At 38.9% G+C, this 25,748-nt stretch overlaps 1 protein-coding gene across 1 annotated transcript in view; it reads right to left on the reverse strand.

Annotated features, from left to right (window-relative positions):
• Positions 1-855: 855 nt before the first annotated feature.
• The window catches only part of neurl1aa (neuralized E3 ubiquitin protein ligase 1Aa), a 56,332-nt gene continuing 31,439 nt past the window's right edge, over positions 856-25,748 (reverse strand). Inside the window, exons 4-6 of the mRNA XM_079812234.1 lie at positions 12,496-13,191; positions 8,061-8,210; positions 856-5,282 (exon numbers count right to left, since the gene is read on the reverse strand). Coding sequence (XP_079668360.1) covers positions 5,041-5,282; positions 8,061-8,210; positions 12,496-13,191 — 1,088 coding nt within the window. The 3' untranslated portion in view covers positions 856-5,040. The remainder of the gene's footprint in view (positions 5,283-8,060; positions 8,211-12,495; positions 13,192-25,748) is intronic.

The raw sequence follows: 25,748 nt of genomic DNA on the forward strand, positions 1-25,748 counted from the left end.
CGGTCCAATAATTCAAAAAGAGAAAAATAAAATAAAAAAAACAAAGCGCTATAGAAACACCTCAGATACAGCTATTCTAAAAGGTTCCTCTAATTAACATAAATTAACATTCAAAAGTGAATCACCACTTCAAACAATAGAGTAAAACTCTTGAGAGAATATCCTGTCCAGAGTGACGGGGTATTTTCTCGACACGGTGTTAGCGTTGCCCGTAGGAGAGCTGGCTAATACTAATAGCAGCATGAATTTAAGCGCCAGTCGTCACGATTGCTTTACACAAGCTAACTGGCTAGTTATGAACAATATTAACCTGCAGTCCATTGTCGTTCACTGATATTTCGCTTGAGCTGCTTTAACACGTACACGCAAATGCACATTATTGTGTCCTCTTTTGCCATAGATTGCAAAATGTGATCGGGATTTCTAAAAAAACACTAGTCTGTTAAGTGGATCATGGGATAAGTGACGTTCATAGGAGATCTGGAACCAAAAATCTAAATTGCTGTTGCCACATTTCTAAATTGTTTAAGATCATTAACTCTTTCCCCACCATTGACCGAATTTTCCGTTATTTATAAGACAACGATTCCCCGTGCAGGTATGACACCACTTTGTAGGCCAAAATGCAAAGCGAGTTAGCATTTTAGCACTTCTGGTTCCCTCGTACCGAAGTCAATGGGTTTTCTGAACGGGATTTTGTTTAACCCTCTGGTGCTCTTCATTTAGGGGTTGCATTGGTTGTCTTCCCGGTCATAAGTGACCGGACACCTAAAAATTAAACTTCCTCCACCCCAGTAAAACCAATGCAATTTATTTTTCTGCAATAATATTTTTTTCTTTGTAATTTTGTATTTTGAGATGATTTGATGGTATTTTTTAATATTTATGCAATAATTATAGTCTATTTTTGCCATTAAAAAATAATAAAAAATGTTTTTGTTGTAATTTTTATTTGTAATTATTGCAGTATTATAGGTTAAAATAGAGACTAGGCCTTTCAAATATTTTTTGAAGGCAGATTAGCGCCCTCTTTTGGAATTATTTAAGAAATCATGCACCATGGGTGTAATCACTAGAGGTCTTTTGATGCATTTGAATATATTTTTAAAATATCTCAAAGACTATTTATTATAAAGTTTTAGATTTTTTTAGTTTGTTAGAAAATATAGATTTTTTTTCTGTGAATATTTGTATTTCCCATTCATTTCCTATGGTGGTCATTTTTGACCGAAGAGCACAAGTGGGAGTATTTTTTTACGACCACTTAGCATGCTTGAATTTTTTGTGTGTTTATGCTAGAAAAGTCACCAAGTTTCAAATCATTCTGATGAAGCTGTGATTTTTAAAAATTAAAAATGTGGTTCATAGGTTCAGTTTTTCATAGGTGTGTGTTTGTGTGTGTGTATAAGTGTGCGTGTGCGAGTGGATGTGTCAATATCACACTTTTGATGTTTTAGAGTGTCACCCCTTTACTGCTGTGTACTTTTTTTCAGCATCGTGGCCGATTTGTAGATTGTACACACAAATATTTGGAGAATTTGTGTTTTTGCCAATTTCCCATTAATTTCCTATGGTCGGTCAATGACAATGAACGCTACTTTTTTTAACGACCAATTAGCATGCTCGAATCATGACCCCAATTTTTTTGTATGTTTACAGACCTAATGCTAGAAAAGCCACCAAGTTTCATATCATTCCGATGACGCAGTGATTTTTTAAATTTCAAAACTTTCCGGTCAGAAATGACCGAAGAGCACCAGAGGGTTAAATGGCTGAAATAAGGTCTGTGGTGAACACAAGCTCAAGACACTTCAATGTTTTATTCTACGACATTAAAATACACAAGTATTACCAGATTTTTGAAACTATTACGTCTCTTGAAAAGGCGGATGCTAACAAGTGGCTAAATGGGACTACACAGGCTGTCGAGGACATTAAATGTCATCACGCTGAAAAGGTAAACTCAGTCCGCTTTTACAGGCTTGTTATGCTCATAATTCACCCTTCGCCCCGAGTTTGATTGACAGTCGATCTGACCAATCACATCGCCGAATCTGCCGTTTTGTCCGACAAAGCAGTCAGGAGAGTTAGTAGACTTAAAAAGCTAAAGTCAGGCTATAAACCGACTACACCGTCGGTGGACTTGAACTTGAAAAACGGTGCGTACTGACGTCTTTCCGCGGTTGAAACAATATTTCTTTTAGTGTTCATTCATGTTAAAGCTACACTGTGTGATATTTTCCCCCATCTAGCGGTGAAAAGGTATATGACCATCCATTGAATATTAGTTTCTGTTCCTCTCAATTCCGATTTCGTTTTAACGAAAGCTTTAATTTGATGCTTATCAATCAACTAGAAGGAAGAGATGATCGGTTCACGAGCAGCTTTAACTGAGGCGCTACAGCGACCACGACACATTAAAGAGCCTCAAAACGCTATTTGTGGTTTACATTTCTTAAAAAAAGACATTTTAAATTTGAGACTTTGTTTCATATCAAAAGTAACTTGCTCTGTCCTGTCTGTCGGCGTGTTGTCAGTGTCCTCTTTGCTCCGCGATGTATTTTCTCTACGTGAGAACGTGTGTGTGGCGTGAGAGGCCCATGGCTTGTCGGATATAGCAACAGTAACTAAAGGGGGCGGGTCTTTGCGAACGGTCAATTGTGCTCTTATAAGCTAGTCTAATTCAAACGTTCTGGGAAAATGTTTTGAGATAAAAACTGAGAGTTGCCCGAAGCTTCGTGATGGTGACGTTGAAATCGTAGGACCGCGGTGTAGTCCGTTTATATCCTGACTTTACTTCTGGCGACTGCATTAAGGCTTCAAAATTCATAAAAGTTGTGTTCATCTGTGATAATTATCTTGATGGACAAAACGTGCAAGTATCATAAACTTTTGTTGATCACAGAGCTTGTTTTTTGCGATACACCAAAAGCCTATGGGAAAATCATATTGGGTTTTCTCGAGGATGCTAACGGCCGGTTGGCCTACAAAAAGACATCATACCTGGACCACTCTATTGACAGTGTTTTCACTGTTATATGATATGAAGTGTAGAGAATCTCCAGGTGAAAAAAGGAGCAGAAACAGTAGTCTTTGAAAAAAACCTTTTTGTTTAAAATGTTCCTTTTTTTTAATTAAACTCTTAAATTAAAGAATGAATGAAACTAGAATATTTTTTTTGGCCAGAGGCTTTTAAAAACCCCTGGCGGGGAAAGAGTTAAGAAGTTTTGCATAATAAGAGAAAATAAGCCTATAATAAGGCATTTAATAATGTTTTGCAGTGTGACATTATGTTCATGACAATTGGCCGTTTTCTTGACAGGTTTCGTGACATTCATCCATGCGGTTCACCTTCAAGGATAGAGGTTCTTCAGATATCAGGATATCAGGTTCAAATTTAAAATTCACCTCTCAGTGACAACCCTAGATGTCCTCCTGTTTCCTAGAACATACCCAGTCAACTATATCTTACAGCAGCAGGACTTTCTGAAACTTAATTATCCTTCAATAACCTCGAGAAATGTTTGGACACAGTTTTGTAAAGGTCCAAAAGACACGTCTGCTTTCAAATGTTACTGCATGAATGCGGCCTTGGAGGGCGAATCTTGATCCTATTTTTGACCTTGCTTTTTTCTTTCTCATTTCTGAGTCAGCCTTATGGCTTTTTTTCACCTGTTCTCCTAACATATTCCATTTGAATCAATTTGTTATTTCATCAGTGGTCTGCGCTCCGCTCACTATTATCCCCATACACGCCATTTATAGAAACCGTCGGCTGTGGGGGGCTGGGAGAAATATGGATTAACTGTGCAAATCAAATATCCTCTGACCACAAATGACTCTTTCATTGGTTAATGCCTCAAGGCTGTTTTCCTTCTTCCTAGATTTTGCTCTCCATGGCAACATTGCAATTGCTTTTGCAGAAAACCCAAAGCTTGCGTGTTCGGTTCGCCAGTCAAGAACAAGTTCACAGTAAATCAAGGTTTGATTAGGCCAACATGTTTCAGGGTGCTCTATTTAAACCGCACTTCGCTATGGCAATTACATTTCCCAGCACCGTTGAATGAATGAGAATATCCAATATTAGTGTTCTTTGTTCAGAAATGAGTTGTTATATAACCACGTGTTGCCGCATGACTCATTGGTTAACCATTCCTGTGTATTAGTAAAACAAATGATTTCTCTTCAATTCCACCACAACATCCTGCTTGCTGAACACATCACGCATAAGCAAAATTATAGCAGACCGTTAGCTGATTTTACCTGCTACCTACCAAAGCTTCAGATTACATTACGAAACACATGATCAAATAGTCATCATCAATGCACAAAGACCTCCAGATCAACTCACTTCAGAGCGCATAATAAGGACAAGCTGTCGGTTACACAACTAGCATGAAATGGTGAGGTATGAAAAAAAAAGCACTGTACCTTTATATCTGTATTCCTATCTCTGTCTCAGCCCAGCACAGACAAAAATTGTGAAACACTGAGACATTTTTGTACGAATTTCATCAGTGAAAGTGCCTTAGCTGGTCTGACTAGCTCTGAGGACAGCAGAAGAAAAAAAATTAAATAAGAGACTGTATCACGCTATTGAATATGATTCCAGCTTTTAAGGATATTCAGCGATGCTATGAATGAGATTACTGCAGTTTATTATGGCTCACCGAGAAGGTAAAAGAAATGGGAGATGCGCAACCTTGAATATCTCCTGTATCACCTGAAATGTCCTGAATTCGATGAGATACTGTCTTACATCAGTTGAAAAGCCAGATGCTCCTGAGGATCAGCAACATCACTGGTTAGCAGAGCAACAGCGACTTGAGCATGAAATACAAAAGAACTTTGCGAATGGATGCCTGAGCCTTGTCGGTTCAAGGGTTCAAAAGTCATCGCCGTGGGAACGGAGACCCATGCAGTGCCAGAGAAAGTCCCTGAACTGTGACACCAACCCTCTCTTGAAACAGAGATCTATTAGAGATCCGTAATGGCCCTTATGTGACTTGGGTTTGGGGGGGGGGGGGTATGGGTGCCCCCCTAAGTGCTCCGGTAAGTCTTTATTATGTCTTTGATAGCTCTCCTACAGATGGGACAGCTAGCGTTGGCCATTTTTTTGAGGCGGAGGCCACAGGTGTAGCAGAGACACATGTGTCCGCAGGCATAGATGACGGTGTCCACTGTGTTTTCGTAGCAGATAGAACACTCGTCCGGCCATGTGCCTGAGGCAGATGGGAAAGTGGGTGATTTGGGGAGACTGACGGGCGAGTTGGGTGTCGTTCCTGTGACAGAGAAAGAATTGATTACCATTTATACATTTATAATTGTAGTAGTTCCTCCAGGCAATCAGTTCACATGAGGCTTTCAAGCCATAAAATTGGTATGAATTGTGCAATATAATCCAAGTCTTCTAAAGCTAGAAAGCTATGTGTGAGAAACAGATCAAAATACAATGCATTTTTAAATGATCTTAAATTCATATACCAAAAATCTTATCAGTTGATAACCAAAATTTAGGTTATATTCCAGGGCCCTCATTTATCAAAGGTGCGTAAGCACAGATTTGTAAGTACAGTTTCACGCAAACTTGTGCTTATACGTAGAAATGTGTGTAAATATAAGCACACCTCTGAGCATGCTTACGCAGAGAACCTAGTGGTGGAATAGCGAAACTACACATAAAAAGCATTTAAAGGAACACGCTGACTTTTTGGGACTTTAGCTTATTTACTGTATCCACCAGAGTTCGAGAAGTCCAGACTAGGGCAGCATGATTAATCGAAAACGAACCGCAATCGCGATTTGGGTTATGTGCGATTATGAAAGCGTAAAGGCTGCGATTTTAGTTTATTAAATAAATATATGCACAGCGTGTCAGTAGTAACCGCTGCTCCGTCTGAAAGACTGTGAGTTTGACTCACTTATATTGTGCGTTTGAAAAAACAATACGCGTCAAACATCTTCACAAACTAGTAATGCGAAGCGTTCATAAACCTGCTCAACAAAATACAACGTTTAATAACACGTTTTAACTCACTTCATATCGTTAGTCGAGTGTTTGTGAGCTGATGTGGCTTCTCATCACAGAATGAGGCAGACAATCAGCACTGCATTATAATATACTTTATTATTATGAAAATACCCGAAAAGGCTTGAAGAACTCAAATACACCATATCTTGATGCAGTCGTGTTTATTGTCCTCAAGTTTAATCAGTCAAAGCGTTTCTATCATCTTTTTTTTTCAGCCTGCAGCGCTAGCTTAGCTTCACTTAGGGATTTGGGAATTTCCCATAGTTTCATTCCAGTATGAATGAAACTTTTGTGTAACAAATAAATTTATTTAGAGAGAAATATTATTTTTCTTATATGACAATCCATATGTTTCTCTTAAATATACAGGAGTTTTTTTCCCACAGTGGATGCAGAAGAGGCTCATATTTCATATTAAAGACTTTAAGAAATTGATATCACAGATAAAAAGCACAGATTTATATATATATATATTTTTTACAATAAATCCTTAGACCTTTCTTATGATTTTTAGTCATAGACTGTCTGCATATTAACAGGTAACCCAGCAGTTTTTTTTGTAAAATAAGTTTTCTTTAAAATATAATAATAATAATAATTAATGTTATTATTATTATTATATTGTTATATTTATTCTTAAATACTCTTTTATAATAATGTATACTCATTTGTAATAATGAAAATTTTATTGTAATAGTAAAAAAAAACATTTTGTTAAATATTTTTAACATTAATAATAATCATAATAATAATTATTAGTCATATTAATATATAAACAAAATGTTATATACACACTTTTGATTTGCAAAAAAATACAAGTAAAAATTTTTCACATTTTAAATCGTAATCGCAAGTTCAACCAGAATAATCGCAATTAGATATTTCCCCCAAATTGTGCAGCCCTAGTCCATACATACAATTATCATCTCTGTGCGTGCCATAACTCTGTCTGACGCACCCACCGCTAGCCTAGCTTAGCACAAAGACTGGAGGTAAATGGCTCCAGCTAGCCTACTGCTCAATAAGTGACTAAATAACGCCAACATTCTCCTATTTACATGTTGTGATGTGTATAGTTAGATTGTGTACTAAGACCGACGGAAAATGAAAAGTTGCGATTTTCTAGACTGATATGGCTAGGAATTATACTCTCATTCCTGCGTAGTAATCAAGGAACTTTGGGTGCAGCGGTGCAATGATATTACGCAGCGCCTGAAAATAGTCCCAGCATGCTCTCTGTGCAAGCAGGTTGTCAGGTTGGTGATGTTGATGGAAATTATCATTGCGCCACTGCACCCATGGTAGGGCACAAAGTTCCTTGATTATTACGCAGGAATGAGAGTAAAGTTCATATCAGTCTAGAAAATCGCAACTTTTCATTTTCGGTCGGTCTTAGTACACGATGTAACTATACACATCACAACATGTAAATAATCCCAACGTTATTTAGTCACTTATTGAGCAGTAGGCTAGCTGGAGCCGTTTACCTCCAGTCTTTGTGCTAAGCTAGGCTAGTGGTGGGTGCGTCAGACAGAGTTATGGCACGCATGGAGATGAGAATGGAGAACTAATCCATGACAATGAAAAGGGTTCCATTCTGTTAACGTGCAAATCATTTGTGATGCAAATTTGTTGTTGTTAAACATCGTTGTGCAACTCATTCTATGTTTGTGAAGTTCCTCTTCTTTGCCATTATCGCGGTGAGGAAAAAACACAATCACGAGATTTTTAAAGGGAAGTGTTGTCACCATATATGGTTTATTGGAGGCGTTTCCGAATTCTAATGACCGTGAAAGTGAACGAGCATGGTACTTTCGCACATGTGGGATTTATCAACAATGATTGCTTACTCATGTGCGTAAGAACCGTGTGCGCATGTTTGATAAATACGTATTTTCTTGTACTTAGGCACATTCTAAATTTCATTCGTAGGACAAAATATAGAACGTTTTCTACACACTGTTGATAAATGAGGGCCTGGGAAATCCTGAAACATGAGAAATATGTCTGAAAAAAAAAACATGCAGACCTTCAGTGGAGCTGCAGAAGGCAGCAGAACAGCCGCGTTCATTTAAGCTGGGCTCTGGGCTTCCACCACATAGGCCTGATGGTGAGAGGGGTGAGGCAGAGGGCGAGCCAGGGCTGGACGGGTCACGAGTATCGCCCAAGAAAGTGGAGCCTGAATATGCACATAGTAGATACAAACAGGTGACAGTCGTTTTAATGATTCCTTTCAGTTCTACAAATAATGGATTCTACACACAAGAAAAAAAATATTTTATAACTTTCATGACAGGGAAATTCCACACTTCACCCATTAGATGTTTCCCTGAAGCCCTAACTGTCGCAACCCTGTATTTTTAAATACACGTTATACCTGCAAACCTGTACTTTCTGACTCGCAGATATTGTATAAAACCAATTGGTATTTTTGTGTGTGTAAGATACATCACATAGTCCGGGAACAGTGGGTTTAATGCCTGTATGAGACAGTGAGTAAACCGTATGAGACAGTGAGCTATATCAGAAACTTATCAAAGATAAGCTGTGATTGTAACTGTGTCACCCTCTTCGCAGAACTACATAGTACATACTGTATTACTGCACAGGTGCTGTATATGTTGGTATTTGTTTTACTAATCTCCGTCCATTGTTCTGGCTGTGGGAGCTCAGGACGGAATCTAAATCTGAGACCTTTAAGATCATGCTGGCCTGAGATTCATTAACAGATCCGACACCCAGGCGACCAAACGGGGAAGCCACCTCTCTTTTTAACTAGCAGACCTAATCTATACAGCTTGGATAGAATAGAACAGCAATTCTCTCACTGACCGAATCATTTGGAGTGGTTATTGACTTATTCACTGAACCGCCAATACATTCAGCCTATTTACGGATTGGTTGTTCATATAACAAACAATACATATTGGGTTTTGTATTAAATTGTACTTTAATATGAAGAAACATTCAAATCTGTTGATAAGGATTGTTTTAGAATATGGTGTCCATGTTTATTGGAGGGGTGGTGGTCAGTAAAAAGAATCATTACGGAAGTCATAAATTGGAATGTGAATCTCAATTTCCATCCCTAATACTGGCCACGATTTCAGGGCCTTTTAATGTAGTCTGTAGAGCTGAGACTGAATTAAATTGAACTGACCTAATTTCTAGTATGCTGGATCTTCTGATATATATGTGTGCATATGAGGGGGAGAATTGGCTGACCTAAAACCCTTGAATACACTCTCTCTGAGGTTAAGTCTATTTATGTGTGTGTGTGTGTGTGTGTAGTGTGAATTTACTCTGGATGAGATCTATGACGGTATTAGAGTTAATAATATTAGGAGTCGGTGGGATTCCCCAAGGTTCGGTCTTAGGTCCTTCAGCTCACATGTTTACATACAGTATATGCAAGTCCTACAGTGTGATCCTCTATTAAGATGGAGTCAGGGTGAGGGGTTATATATGAGATGGGGTCCACTGAGCGTGATCCTTTGTGAGTTTGACATGCCATTCCACCTTCCTGTCATTCCACACATAGACGCATCATAAATCCCCTTCACCAGGCCTCAGCAACTGGCCCTGGATCACAAGGGCCAGGCCTCTTCAAGAGCATCTCTACTAGATTAACAGAGACACAAGAACAGCTGAGTCCCTCTAACCTCCACCCATAGAGGGAGAGACTTCAAAAAAACCTATTAGGGAAAGTCAACCCACTCTAAAGCCATTTGCCATGTGTAAAATGAGCACTGTGTGTCAACATGGCAGAAAGTCTTTTCTGTATTTTGAATACCAAAGAGGCACTGGCTAAACCAGCTTGCGTGGTATAAACAGTCACATCGTTCATCTGTCAAATAGTTTGGAGTATGCTTAAGTAAAGCTGTGAGCTCCCTAGGTCTTCACATATGTCCTGCATCAGGGGTCTTAAACTGAAATAATTGGGGGCAGTGCACTGCATTCAGTATAGAAGTGGTTTGGTAGAGAAAAATTAGCAGAACTTAATTAAATGTAATTTTTATTCATGTTCACGCATTCCCATTGATTTCGGTATATTTCATATACACTACTGTTCAAAATGTGGAGATTTTTGCTGTTTTTGAAAGAAGAATCATATGCAATAAAAATATCTCAAGAATAGCTCAAGAAACATTTATTTTTATCAATTGAAAACAGCTTTGCTGCTTAATATTTTTGTGGAAACCGTGAGACATGAATAGAGGCATTGAATAGAATGTTCTAAAGAACAGAATTGATTTGAAATAAAATTTATTTGAAATATAAATATTTTACTGTCACTTTTGATCAATTTAATGCATCCTTGCTGAAAAAAGTATTAATTCCTTTAAAAAAAAAAATCTTACTGATCCCAAACTTTTGAACAGTATTGTTTGTGTGTGTATATATATAATTAATAATGATAATAATAATAATTTATCATTTAATCAGCCTCTGTTGTTTCAGGCAGGTAAAGGTGAAGTATCAGGGCTGTCTGATGTTTTGCTTTTGATTTATGTTATGTTATGCTTAGTTATGCTATGGCATAAGATATTATTAATCATTTATCATTTAATTAGCCTCTGTTGTTTCAAGCAGGTAACGGTGATATATCAGGGCTGTCTGATGTTGTATTACTTTTGATTTATGTTATATTATACTTAGTTATGCTCTGGCATAAAACAAGCATGAATTTTCCTCTCTCTTTCTTTACACCAATCATATATAGTGCCCTATTTTAACAATATGAGCGCATGGCACAGGTGCACTTAGGGTGTGTCCGAATCTAGTTTTGCTAATTTAATGACGGAAAAAACAGTTGGCGCGCCTAAAATTGTCTAAAAGGGTTGTACCTAGTCTCTTAATGAGTCATAGGTGTGTTTTGGGCATCCCATTCCGTTCACTATGGCTGATTCGCTATTTGTGTGTGTAACAAGCAGAGTGTATGTGCGTTGAGTACCCGCCTATAGGCGCATATTACTAACACGCCCTAACACAAAAAATACTGCGCCGTTGACTTTATACCAGGTTTTCCTCAAAATAGCAACACGCCAACAATGCGCCTGAACACACCTCATTTTCAGACGAGCACGCCCATGGGCGAACAGATGGGCGCGAGTGCATTTGCTATTTAAACAACGTGGCGCTGGACGTGAAAATGGTAACTGCGTCGGGCTGAAACTAGCAAAAAACACTTGCGTTGTGCCCGTCGTCACATTGCGTCGGGTGTATGATTGGGCCCATAGTCTCTGTTACCACCACTGTGAGCCCTTGTGAACTCTTACTGACATCATAGGTTGTGTGATCAATTACTTAGCAGACACACCTTGCAATAACAGATAAACTGCGGATGGAGAGAGTCAAGAAGGAAAAGTGATTGTATTGTGTCTATTATATTGTGTTTTTGTGCATTTCATTTATTAGCGCTAGATTTAATTACTGTGCTTGCAGGGCACTAACAGGATACTAACAGTCACTATTTGCATATTGAATTGCGATTGGTTTTCTTCCTTGGATTTATTTGCATTCTGAATTGTGTGTCCTTATATATCAAATATATAAATGTATCTTTACTACACAGCTCTCTGGTATACTTGATTCTTCTTGATCCATCATAATAACCATTGTCTATTGGCAATACAGCGGTTGATACTTTTCAATCTCTAAGCTTGCATAAAAACGGTTCTTTTGCAGCCAGGTGAGCTCTGGTATTTCTTTCAGATTTTCTCCTATTTCATGTCTTTTATTCTATATTCCTGCTGCCAGTACTGTTGAATAAGCACAATGAGACACTTTTCGAACAACAATGGCGTTTTGAACCTTGAATCTTGAAAGAACAAAAACATTATGCTAAGAGGGGAAATCGGAACGCGAAATGGAGAGAAGAGATGTAAACGATAGAAATGTTCTCAAATGAATGCTCTCAAATGAAGTGTGAATCGCCCACTCTCCTCTTCACTTTCTCATTTCCTTTCCTTCACTGCATGCTAATGAGATGGGCCGAGTGCGTTGGTGCAGCGTTTGGAGGGAGGAGAATGTGCTTCCAGCGACGCAGACATCTTGGAAAGTGCATACAAAGCTAACGGAGGTCACATCCCTCCCACTCATTCTCCTGTAATACTTCCTGTCTTGAGCTGTGTATGTGCATTTATGCAGTACTTGAGAGTGTGTCAGTCACAGGTGTGTGGGTGAGACCTGGAGCACTGTCTGGTGTTCGGAAAGGTTACTGGAGTGCTTCTGAATTGAAGTGATTAAAATCAAATGAACAAATCTGAAATGAAATTGATATTAATCTGTTGATACCTACAATCGGGGGCGTAGCTACGTGGTGGCTGTTTTTCTCTGTTCAAATAACTGTCTTTTGAAATCTTTAGTCCAACTGAAATCATACCTGTATGTTTTGCAGAAGTCGGACTAACAGACTAACATCTAGATAATGCAATGCTTTGTAATAGATCTTGCATGCTTACCTAGAATCCTCAGCTGTGTGACAGCACCATGCAGTCCAAAGAACATCCAGAGTGGTCGAGAGTTGTCCACACACACCTGCATCCCCACATTGGTGCCATTATGACTCAGAATTACTTCCCCTTCCTGTGTGACCAGGAAGCCCAGTATATCTCCACTCTGCAAAGCAGTAGGCACCCTGCACACCGCCCAGAACTCCTTACGGTCTACCAGTGCTTCAGGATTGTATGGGAGGTCACTCGGGCGAAGCACTGCGGGGTCACATGATGTCACACCGTATGAAAGAGATCCAGATCGAGCAGGGCTGGACTTGATGACTTTGATGAAGATGGTTTCGCCAATTCGCAGCGGACGATCCGTGAAGACTAGCGTGCGTTCTTCGCGGTTGTGTTCGGATCGTGCCACGGTCTGTTCATTAAGGGTTTTGATGTGGGCACCTCGGAGCTGGTGGAAACGTAGATCACATTCCAGGGTGTGGGGAAGCAATGACGACTGCTGGGAGTTCATGGAATTTTGCGGAATGGGACAGGCGACGGGAGCGGGAGGGAGTCGAAGCCTGGCATCATCTTGTTGCAGGTTAAGATCGCAAAGACTGACGGACAGGCGGGAGGTGTCTACTTCACGCCGTAAAGAGGTGGATCCACGTACTGTGGTGAAGGATCGCGGGCGGAGAAGGTCTGGAGGGACGACTTCACTGTCTGTGGGACAGAGGTGAGATGCACAGATTAGCTATTTGTCTTCTACAGTATGGCTTTATTCAATGGTTGAACCTAGATCAATAAACCTGGACAATATTGGACAAAAAGATTAAACCAGCCTAAGGTTGTTCAGCAGTGGTTCTCAACCTTTTTGACAAGGCCCCCGTGTTGTTAGTGGGTGGGATATATTAGGTAGCAAGTGAACATTTTGTCCTCAAAGTTTATGTGTTAGAAGCAGGAAAAATAGAGTTTGACAAGGGCCAACAGTGGTCAGTATCTATCAAAAGTGGCCCAAGGAAGAAACAGTGGTGATCCGTCGACTGGGTCATGGGCAGCCAAGTTTCATTGATGATCGAGCATCTGTGGGATGTCCTAAACAAACAAGTCCATTCCATTGAGGCCCCACCTTGCAACTTACAGGACTTCAAGGATCTGCTGCTAACATCTTGGTGCCAGATACCACAACACAGCTTCAGGGGTCTAGTGGAGTCCATGCCTTGACGGGTCAGGGCTGTTTTGGCAGCAAAAGGGGGACCAACACAATATTAGGAAGGTGGTCATAAAGTTATGCCTGATCGGTTGGTGCATCTTTTTTTTTTAATATTTTATTTAAGATTGTTAATTTAACTAAATTTAAATATTTTTAAGACTTATTGGGCCCCCCTGGCTGTTTGCTGAGGGCCCCCTAGAGGGAAGCAAGCTTGAGATTTAGAGGGTTTTCAGGCATTTGTCAACTGGTCAGTCTGGAAGAACAGCTGTTGAACACCAGCTTGACCAGACTGGGACACCAGTTTAGGCTGGTTTGCTCTTTTTTTTTTTTTTCTTCAGCAGAATTAAGATTTTAGGCTTTTAGCTATTACCAAAAATACATAAAAAAGGGTCCCACTTTATATAAGGTGGCCTTAACTAATATGTACTTACATCAAAAAATACGTACAATGTAGTTATTGTGTTCATATTGTATTGCAAAACACTTTTTGCCAATATTGAGGTGGATACCGGTAAAGTTAGGGACAGGTGTGGTGGTATGGGTAAATTTAAGGGTATGGTAATGTAGTAATGTAGAAACATGTATGTACACAATAAGTGCATTGTATCAAATGATTAATTTAAATGTTTGTACATAGTAGTTAAGGCCACCTAATATAAAGTGGGTCCTAAAAAGGTATTAAAAAAACTTGAGTCCTAGTTACTGTTCACATCTCTGGACAGTTAGAGTACATGCAATGCATTACTATTTTATAAAAGAGCTAACGTTGTTTCCAAAGCATCTGCAGGGAGTGTCTCTTTACATGCTTTACCATATTTACCAGTTACTTAACCGGCTACCAGGAATAGAACTTTATAGTAATGTAATAGTAGGCTAGCATAGTACAGCAATCACAACATACCCACTGCTCCTCACCCGCCTGCCGAAAATAGCATGAAATATGAATGAAATGCTGCGCTAGCAACATGCAATGAGTACACCAAATTTAATTCCCCATTCCTAGTAGCCTAAAATAGCCTATTACAGTAGTTTAGAAGTAGGCTAGCTTAGCTTATCATAGCTCAGCACTCGAACAAGCTGAAGACTGTCGTGCCTCCTTTTGTAACAGATAGCCCCACTGGAGTGTGCTCTGTATTTAGACCTCATCTGTGCATTCGAAGACACTCAGACCCCAGACAAAAATATTAGCACTAAAATTGACTAGTGGTGCTAATTAGCTTGTTCAAATTAGCCATTTCTCCATACCATTGATAACCGTTTTAAGAGAGGGAGAACATTATTTAACCTACTCAGTGAAATGCATTTCGAATGTATAGCTTATATCAGCGTTGGAAATTAGCTTTTTTTTAATTACAACGCCAAAATAATTTTTCCCCTAGCCATATTTTACATATTTAAATACTTTCATAAACGTTAATTGTGTAATTCTACCCAGTGCAATAGGCCTATTTGTTTGCAAAGTTTATTGTGAATAAATTACATCCTCACAGCATTGTTGGCGAAACAGAGAAGGAAGCGACTTGAAGATGAAAAGAAGGTGGGGGTCAAGAAGTGTGATAGAGGAAGATAGGATCCAGAGGGCCTCTCTCTCCTTCTGCCTATGTTTCTCTTCCTGTGTCTGCCTCTATATATCGACAGTGACCCACTGTTGATTAGCTCTAGTCTTAGATAAACCCTCTTAGACCTAGTTACAGTCTGTCTGTGCGTGCGTGTGTGTGTGTGTGGCTCAGCAAACAAAAGCGAAAGAGACAGATCAAGAAAGAATGGTTCTTCGACCCTCTATATTTAGCTCTATAAGGACGTAACTCATTTCCATCAGGATGAAAGACAGATAGTGGTTGACTTAGAGATTCATCCCTAATATGCAAGGCTACTGTACAAACAAAATGAAGCAATATTTGTGACAATTACTTTTCTTTCTATCTTTCAGAATAAGAGTAAACAAGGCCTTATAAACATGACTTGGGGTACAAAAACGGATTATAATATCATAAAAGCATTGAAATGCTTGCGTAGTACAGACAGGGAAAGAAAATGACTTTTGTTGCAGTTCTTGTGTTGGTTAGTGTTCATTTTCCTTTCATGCTAGCTATAACAACGTTAAAGGAACACGCCAACTTTTTGGGACTTTAGCTTATTCAATGTATCCCCCAGAGTTAGATAAGTCCATACACACCATTCTCATCTCTGTGCGTGCCATAACTCTGTCTGACGCACTCACCGCTAGCTTAGCTTAGCACAAAGACTGGAGGTAAATGGCTCCAGCTAGCCTACTGCTCAATAAGTGACTATTTACATGTTGTGATGTGTATAGTTACATCATGTACTAAGACCGACGGAAAATGAAAAGTTGCGATTTTCTAGAGTGATATGACTAGGAACTATACTCTCATTCCTGCGTACTTTGCTGCCGTACCAGTGGCGCAATGATATTACACAGCGCCTGTGTAATATCGCAGAAAATCACAACTTTTCATTTTCTGTCAGTCTTAGTACACGATCTAACTATACACATCACAACATGTAAATAATCACAACGTTATTTTGTCACTTATTGAGCAGTAGGCTAGCTGGAGCCATTTACCTCCAGTCTTTGTGCTAAGCTAGGCTAGCGGTGGGTGTGTCAGACAGAGTTATGGCACGCATGGAGATGAGAATGGTATGTATGGACTTATCTAACTCTGGGGGATACGGTGAATAAGCTAAAGTCCCAAAAAGTCGGCGTGTTCCTTTAACACATAGATCCTTTTTTTGTAAAGTATTACCTCCATTTTCTGATCTTCCTACTTATGATCGCAATGTCTGTCTTGGATATTTATACGTTTTCTGTTTAGCAGCTCTCAAAATCCCAAAATCCCGGCTCTCAAATGACTCTCAGATATTAGATCACTCTGTGATAAATGGATCTGAGTAGTCTTTGATTTGCACACAGAATATCTGCCTAATCTTTATGTTTTCAAATTCATTGAACTGCCGCATGAAGTGCTCTGGACTGGAAATCAGTGTCCTAAAATAGGACTTAATTTTCATTATTGATCATTTAAAGACAATTTTTGGGAGCTTCAAAGTCTCTGGAAACAAGTGTGGTGGTCCGTGCTAATTAGTGAAATATTAAACACCTCTAAGAAGAGCATGGGGACGGCCCAGGGGCACTAACTGTAACACAACTACACAATTATTAAAGTCATTTATGGGAAAGAAGAGATAATAAAGACATCATAATGAGAGCTTCCTTGCCTCCTTTGAGTAAAAGAATAATTTACTCAATTTCTAAAATTAAAATGATTTACTTGCATCTATGTTAATCCAATTGTATGATTCCTTTCTCCAGTAGAGATGCGTTTTGAAGAATCCTCAAGCTGCTCTTTCTCAGGTGCTGTCAAGCTTCTTGCCCTCTGCCCTAGCTCTAAAATCTTATTCTCGATTACACATATTCAAACTTGCCACATAAAGGAATTGGCATTAAAGGGTTAGTTCACCCAAAAATAAAAATTCTGTTATGAAGTCCCTCATGTCGTTCCAAACACGTAAGACCTTCTAAACACAATCATCTTCTAAACACAAATTAAGATATTTTTTGATGAAATCCGAGAGCTTTCTGACCACCAGCTCTGTAATGGCCGACGCTGTTCACGTGAGCATGTGACGCATGTGTGTAGTGCTGACACATGAGCTAGCCAATAATGAGCCGCCGTTCTGACATAGAACCCAGAAGTGCTACAGCGTGAACAGCGTCTGGACCTTGAAAGTGGTAATAACGTCACAGTCTATAGGGGCTTTCGCACCGGAGTATCCTTTTTATAGTTCCTAGAACTAATGGCGGAAGAGCCCAGATTTTGCAGTGTTCACACCACAGGAATTAGGAATGGTTTTAGTTCTAAGAACTCCTTTTGGGGAGACTAAATAAGCTCCTACTTCAGAGTAGGGTCTAACCCAGCACAATAGGAACTACAAGTCACATAAGTGTACAATGAATGGCTGAATGCACAAGCCGTCAAAATAAATGTCCGCCGCACCGTCAAAATTAAACTCACAACAACAAGCGCCGCTTACGTCACTTGGAAAATGGCCTTGGGGTCACTTTTAGTTCTCGCGGAACCACCCTGGTTGTTAGTTCCTATAACTAAGTTCCTAGAACTACCCGGTGCAAAAGCCCCTTATGTGGGAACAAAAGCTCTCGGATTTCATCAAAAATATCTTTGTGTTCCGAAGATGAACGAAGGTCTTACCAGTTTGGAACGACATGAGGGTGAGTACTTAATGACAGAAATTTCATTTTTGGGTGAAATAACACCTTAATTGACTGACAAACCACTTATACGGTGCCTTTTTATCCATCATGAAGCTTCACAAACCCTGGAAACTCTCTGCTTTCATTTTATGAAATGCTGGTCTTTCTTAAAAACATTAATTGGGTTTGGATTGACACGAGGGCGAGTAAATGATGACAGAATATAATTTCTGGATGAACTAACACTTAAATGCACGGTTAAAATCTACAGTCGCATCTGAACCCACCCAGTTGGATTGGGCAGAGAACCGGATAATGACATCACCGCAGGGGGTCTGGCTGGAGTGTGTCTCTTAGATCAGCTTCATTAGAGTAAAGCCATGCTGTAAATAGGATTAATCCAGGCTTCAGTGGCCAACCTCCCTAGTACTGACGCAAACCTACAATCTAGTCTGAACAGACATGACGTTTCTCTCTGGACAATTGAAAAAAAGAAAAGAGAAACGGACAGGGATACAAGCAATGAGTTGAGAGCAAAAACTGTATTGAATGCCTTTGGATAGATGTTATCCAGCTATTCTTATGCTGTTCATCCCAGTTTCTCTCTCATCTCATCCCTGTCTCTTCCCATAGCTGTTCTCAATCTTAGTGGGATCATACAGTCCTACAGGATCTGTCTGCTAAGATTCAGACTGATAACAGATGTACAAAATAGACACACAGAAATGCATGGATATAATCAGTTTTACAGTGACAATGGCTAGATTCACACAGTCAGCGTTTGGGATTGATAATCATATTTACTAACATGTCACTTGAATTGTCTTGCTCACAGTAGCGGTTTGAATACTGTCTGGATTAATGAATAACTAAAGTCAAACCCCTTTTCTGATCTCATGGTAGCAGTGAAAAACGCCTGCAAACTTAGTGACTAAGGCAAATATCAAAGATGACGTTCATACAGGGTTTTTCATGTTTTACGTTTTTATTTTCAATATGTCACTTTAGTTTGGCAAATGTCGTTTTGTAGTTTGTTTAATTCGTTTGAATATTTTAGGACTGCTAAGTTTACTGTGCTAGCTGCTGTCATTTAAAAACATTTAACACTGTGAAATTACTCTAGTGGCAATGTTTAATGCAGGCGAGTTGTAAGGGTTTCAAGTTTTTAATATATTTAATATTAATATTTAAAGGGGTCATGGACTGCATTGTTTTATTGTTTTACAATGTTTCCTGGAGTGAACTTATAATGTTAGTATAATTTTTACATCAAAAATGGTCATAATTTAAAAATAAAAGGCATTTTTAGCCCTCTGATATGAACTGATGTGAGTTTTAAGGGGCATGTCTGCTGTGAGACTTTAGTGTAAACGGCCACTGCTGTGATTGGCTGATATCTAGAAATATAGTGATAGTATATACTGATAAAGATAGATGATAGATATAGAAATAGCTAGTATTACATGTGGAACTCTCGAAAACTTTTAGCACATTGTACTATTACAGCTCTCACGGTTAACTAATCATGAAAAGTGTTGATTATTGCATGATATATTTAGATCTATGGCATTATATTTAGATCGTGGAATGAAAGTTGCAGTGATGCCGATCATAGACATGTTGAACAATCTCGTCATTGCAACTCGATTTATGCACACTAACGAATGTTTTCATCATAACTAACAGTGCAAACACAATGTAAATCAGAGATTTGTTGATTATTACGGGAGTTTTGGAGTCCAGAACTCAGTGACTGATAAACTTGCGCTGCTTGGTTGACAGCTCCAGCGATTGCAAAAGGGAGCTTTCTTTGATTGCTTTCTAAATATAATTTAATCCCAGTTTAAATAAGAGATTTTCATCCTACTAAGAGAAACTATGTGAAATTGACTATTTAGTCACTGGTTTGTTTTACAGACACATAGACAAAGAACATCTGACAGGACAGGAATCATTACATATCAGAAATCACTGGTCACAGATCAAGATAACACAGAATAACAGTTATTTACATGTTTTGGCATTTCTGTGGAGTCCATATCGTAAATGTCTGTTTGCAAAACCTGCGCAGAAATTGAGACTGATTTACCAAAGAATCCACAGTGAAATGTAGTGAATACAAATAAATAGTGCTCAACTGAGACATTCACATTGTTGAAAATAAATAACCCCATTCCTAGCATTAGGATCCTTTGGAAGGTAATGTTATTTTTAGTCCAGTGATCCTGTATTGCTCTTCTCTCCTCGTCATCTCACTAACACACCAGTGGGCGGGGCCAAAGTTGCGATGATGAAGTAGACATTGATTTTCATCTGCTGAGGCGGTCCTTCACCTATCTATTATATATAGGCATATTCCACAATAAGTTAATTGTTATCTGGGCTTGGTAACAATAAAAGCTGTTTTTGGACTAAAAAGGAAGTTGTCAGTTCTGAAACTTACAGGATATTCTTATAGTATGATGACCCATGGGCATCACTAGGCCCTTTTTAGGGGGGCTTCTGTCCAGCCCCCCTAAAAAATGTGTGATTAACCTTTCAAACATATGAAACTGTCGGGAGGCTTCGGCTTTGTCCCGTTTTTTAATCTGCGTTAATAAACATGTTCTTCAATCCGCTGTGGTGGCGAATAGAGCGCACATCAGAAGCAGAGGTGTGTGCGTTGATCTGAGCCTCATTGGTCTGTCACCGCTCGTCAATGTCAAAATATTTGAGAAAACCAATCAAATCAGAGTAGGCGGGCTTTATGTACGCACAGATGCTGCTGAGTATTTTAGCAGCACGACTCGATGTCAAGTGCGAGATATGTAGCTAAACTAAACGTTTCATATTTGACAGCTGCTTCTTTAAGTCAGAAATGTTAAACAAATGACACAAATATTCAGCCAAATTAATAAACCTTTGTCTTATTTCACCATTTTGATTTGAAATAGGCCTATGTAATGTCATTTATAACATAATTAACAAACAAGAAATAAACAAAGCCGTTTTCTTCAGATTAGGCATAAGATTAATTGTAATGAATGTGTGCATATTGTAAATTAATAATTACATTTGTAGCTCTCAGTAAATAAAAAAGTTAGTTAGTAATGAATGTGCGCATATTGTGAATTAATTTAATAAATTTAGTTACCTAGCTTTCCTGTTAGCCTTCGAAAATTATTCATAAAACATATAAATATCAGTGAAACATATGTTTACTTTCTTCACTGACAAAAATGGAAAAACTTTATCAGTCATATCTGCCCACTGACATTGTTTTCAAGCTATTGTTATCTAATTCTTTGGCGTTCAGAACATCTTAAAATGCACATATAATAGAAATCAAAATTTTCTTGAGGGACCATGCCCCCGAAACGAAATCATAAACAGCCAATATCCTAATATGCATACTAATAGCTACTAGTTAATAGTGAGAATTGGACCCTAAACTAAAGTCTTACCTTTTTTTTTTTCATACCCTCACAGGGGGCTGAGCCCCCCTAAAATGAAAATCCTAGAATCGCCCCTGTGATGACCTCATATATGACAAAAGCTCAAGGAAAATTGTATTTCTCAGTTCATGACCCCTTTAATAATCATTTGATAATATAATGTTTTCATTTTGTTTTTGTGAACAGACTATGAGCATCAAATCAGGGCAGCTTGCAGAAGCACATAACATGGTCTATAGGACGCGGAGTTCTTGACTCTAGTTGTCAATGTGGTTTTTATATAGCTGAGACACAAATTGTCTTTGTCAGTCATGACAGGACATCTAACAAAATTGGCTTCTATCTGTCCGCTCTGAACATTCATCAACAGAGTCTTCAAAAAGGAGGCGTTATAACGCCTGCAGATTTGCTTACAGTTTGTATGTGATATTCTCCATTTTAGCGAGCAAGTGAGCACTAATTACTAAATGAACTTGCTGGGCCACTCCGAGGGAGCACAGACATCAATTCCAGGGTTTGTGCATGCTCTGACTGGGAAGCTTAAAGGAAAAGGAATGGAAAAAGCGAGGGAGGGGCAAAGACAAGAGAGCGTTCGTGCCAAGATGTCTATGACCGGTGGCAGCTGCTGCCCCTCTAATTACCCTGCACCTGCTTGGCTGCCAATCGCCACATTTCCTTTGTCTTATTGGCAGCTTTCACACAAACCCCGACTATTCTGCAATTTGACTGGCTGAGACCAGTTTGTAATCTCTTTGAAAATAGAAATCTCTCTAGATAAAAAAAAAAAAGCCATGAATCCAGGCTTGCGCATTATTGAGTTACTTTAGCGATGGGACGCAGCTGCGCTGACCGAAAGCAAATACCCATTTTGATGGTCCTTTTTTGTCTAAGGTGCTTTTTTTCAGGCTCCAGCACCTGTTGGGCTAAACACAAAAAGCAGTGGAAAATAAGCAGATGAGATTTTTGATAAACAAAAGCAGCTCTTGGTTCAGTCAGAAAGAGCCTGGACGGGAATGAAATAACCAAAAATGGAAGCGTGCTTTCTTTGCTTTCATTTTACTTTGAGGCACTGTATAAGGTTCTTATCAATTTTTAATTCTTGTTTATTTGTTTTTTTATTTGTTATTCTTGTTTTATCTATTACTATAGAAGTAGCTATATCTTTTCTGTGCATGTCATTCTCATTTTAATGAAAGGGAATTTTTAGTTCTGTCTCACAAAGCTCATGATTATATCCCAGTTTGTTCAACATTCAACGTGAACAAAAAACTGGACGTGGGAAGAGAGCGTGGGGCCCGCAGGGCAGTGTGATGCTGGTGCATATGGTACATGTAAGTGTTTGTGTGTGTGTGTGTGTGTGTTTGAGGGAAACAGTAGGGGGAGACAGGAGAGGTTTCAGTACAGCATGTTGGCTCTATGCCATGCTTGGCTGTTGGGTCTCTTTGTTTGGAATAATGGCCACACAGGCAACACGTGGACCCATTGACAAATGATCTCTGGGTCACAAACCTCCTTCCCTGAGGTCATTTCTCACTTTCTGTCTCTGGAACGCACGTATATAGCCAAATACTCTCAGAAAGCCACGAAAGACCCTCCATGTGGCTCATATCCAATTTTTAGTCAGGCCAATCATGGTTTCCTTGCCTCGCGTCACGACTCAAGTCAACAGACTTGAGACTTTTTGTCTTGTTTCCAGACTAAATATAAAAAAATTCTTACATCAAGATGCTTTTACTAGATAAGTAAAATGACAAGATATTTTTTTCTTGTTTTCTGGGAAATAAAATCAAAATAAAGTGAGTTTTTGCTTAAAACAAGCAAAATGATCTGCCAATGGGGTAAGAAAAATAATCTTGTTCCTCTTTGAAATCTCGTTTCTTGTTTCTGTCCCAAACAGAAACAAGATCATTTTTCTTACCCCATTGGAAGGTAATGTTGCTTGTTTTAAGCAAAAACTCGCTTCATTTGGATTGTTCCCCCCAGAAAACGAGAACAATACCCTATGCCATTTTACTTATCTAGTAAAAGCATCTTGATTTAATAATGTTTAGATATTTGAACTGGAAACAAGCCAAAAATACTACAAATTTTTTTTTTTTGCAGTATGATACACGTTTCTGGTTGTGAACAATTGAATGGTGAAAGATGCATTTTTTTTCTTGGTAAAATGCTCTGCTTCTGGAAAAACTGTCTTTTTTGTCAGATACTTATTTTTCAGCCCCTCGCTGGGGATAGAAAATCACACTAACCACTTCAAACCACAAAAAGTAAATAAGACCAGGCTGTGAATTATGAAATCATTATGTTGTTATTATTTATTTATTATTAGCCCCCCACCCCCTTGCAGTAACATTGTTAACAGTCAAAGGTTTTTCTCATTTGTACCCCGTGATTAATTTAAAGGGATAGTTCACCCAAAAATGAAAATTAGCCAATGATTTACTCACCCTCAAGTCATCCTAGGTGTGTATGACATTCTTCTTTCAGACGAATAAAATCGGAGTTATATTAAAAAAGTCCTGGCTCCTCCGAGCTTTATAACAGCAGTAATAGTTGCTCTGTTTTTGAAGTCCATAAAAAATGCATCTGTCCGTCAAATAACGTGCTCCACACGGCTCTGGGGGGTTAATAAAGGCCTTCTGAATCGATGCGTTTGTGTAAGAAAAATATCCATATTTAAAACTTTATAAAGTAAAGTTTCGGCCGATCGCCTTCCGTATTCAATCTATGGAAAAAGTGTTGAAAGTGCCTCTGCCGTTACCAGGTACGCTCGTCAGACGTCGCATACACATCTTGAATTCGAGAAGGCACTTTCAACACTTTTCCGCGGAAGGCGATCGGCTGGAACTTAACTTTATTAAGCTTTAAATATGGATATTTTTCTTACACAAACGCATCGATTCGCTTCAGAAGGCCTTTATTAATCCCCCAGAGCTGTGTGGAGCACGTTATTTGACGGACAGATGCATTTTTTATGGACTTCAAAAACAGGGCAACCATTACTGCAATTATAAAGCTTGGATTAGCCAGGACCTTTTTTTAATATAACTCTGATTTGATTCGTCTGAAAGAAGAATGTCATATACACCTAGGATGGCTTGAGGGTGAGTAAATCATGGGCTAATTTTCATTTTTGGGTGAACTATCCCTTTAACCCAGCAAATTGAAGGCATACTGAAATTTTGCACCAGGACTGACCCAGGAAATGTGAGAAGGTCTGTGTAGTCCTAAATATGTGGATGTTTATCTAGCGGTCTATATAAACTGATGTTTGCCCATAACTCCCTCAAAGAGGCTCTGAAGTGCTCTGCCTATATATAAGACAGCCACACCTTATCTCAGCAGCACTGTCCATGTTTGGATGTCCCAAGGCCTTGGCATGAGGAAAATGAAGGAAAAGGGGAGTTCTAAGTTTGGAGAAGGGATATAAGGACACTTAACGGCAGGAAAAGGAAGGTGTTCTGTTTTGGAATGGGTCACGCTACACTTTCCCGCCACCTTGAGCACTCTTCCCAGAGCTTCCTTTGTTGGTTTTGGATCTCTTAAAAAACAGAACCTGACCCCTTGACAAGCACTTCACTTTTTTTTCCCCCACCTTGTACTCAAAACATAAAATACTGTCAAATAGCCAAATGGTACAACATCTGTTGTTCTAATTCCTTTAATTTGTTCCTCCACAATGCAGTCGGCCAGTCGAACAAATGCAATTACTACTGTTAATACCCATTATGTGTCATCAGTCTTACTAATTCACTCTTTCTGGCCGAATTGTGTAAATAGTCCATATTTAAGATATTATTTTTGGAGTGTTATGCTTTCAGCATGGGACTTTCAATTAGGGATATTTAGCCTGGAATGACTGACCGTAGCCAAGTCAAACGTGCATGTCAATCAAAATTGGTATTTTTGTAAACTTAGCACTCATTCTCACAAATTTTGCTTAAAATTACCCAGAATGCTCTCCTAAAGGAGTATTTTTTCTCATTCCACTTTAATTCAATTGAATTTGAGGTATTATGAATATTTAGTTACTATATCTTAACACCTTAAAATTGTAGTTCACTTTTCTTGTAGGTAAGTTGCATTTAGCACCACACAGGTCCAGTTTAGCCTCTTTAATGCTAGGGAAACTAGGCGCTGTGCTCTTGCTACATAGTCCAGATGTTTGACAGGCTATTTGAAATCCCATTAGGAGCTGCTCTGGACATGCATATAGAGAGTATTGTATTTCACTAGTTTGCTTGAACATTAGTAACTCAAAGCCTTTAAGTTAAACCCAAGTTCACCCAAAAATTTCAATTCTGTCATCTTTTACTCACCCTCATGTTCCAAAACAGTAAGACTTTCGGTCATCTTCAGAACACAATTGAAGATATTTTTAATGACAGCTCCGTGACTACAC

The sequence above is a fragment of the Gobio gobio genome, assembly GCF_949357685.1.
Source record: "Gobio gobio genome assembly, chromosome: 3".
In the NCBI taxonomy this organism is placed as follows: domain Eukaryota; kingdom Metazoa; phylum Chordata; class Actinopteri; order Cypriniformes; family Gobionidae; genus Gobio; species Gobio gobio.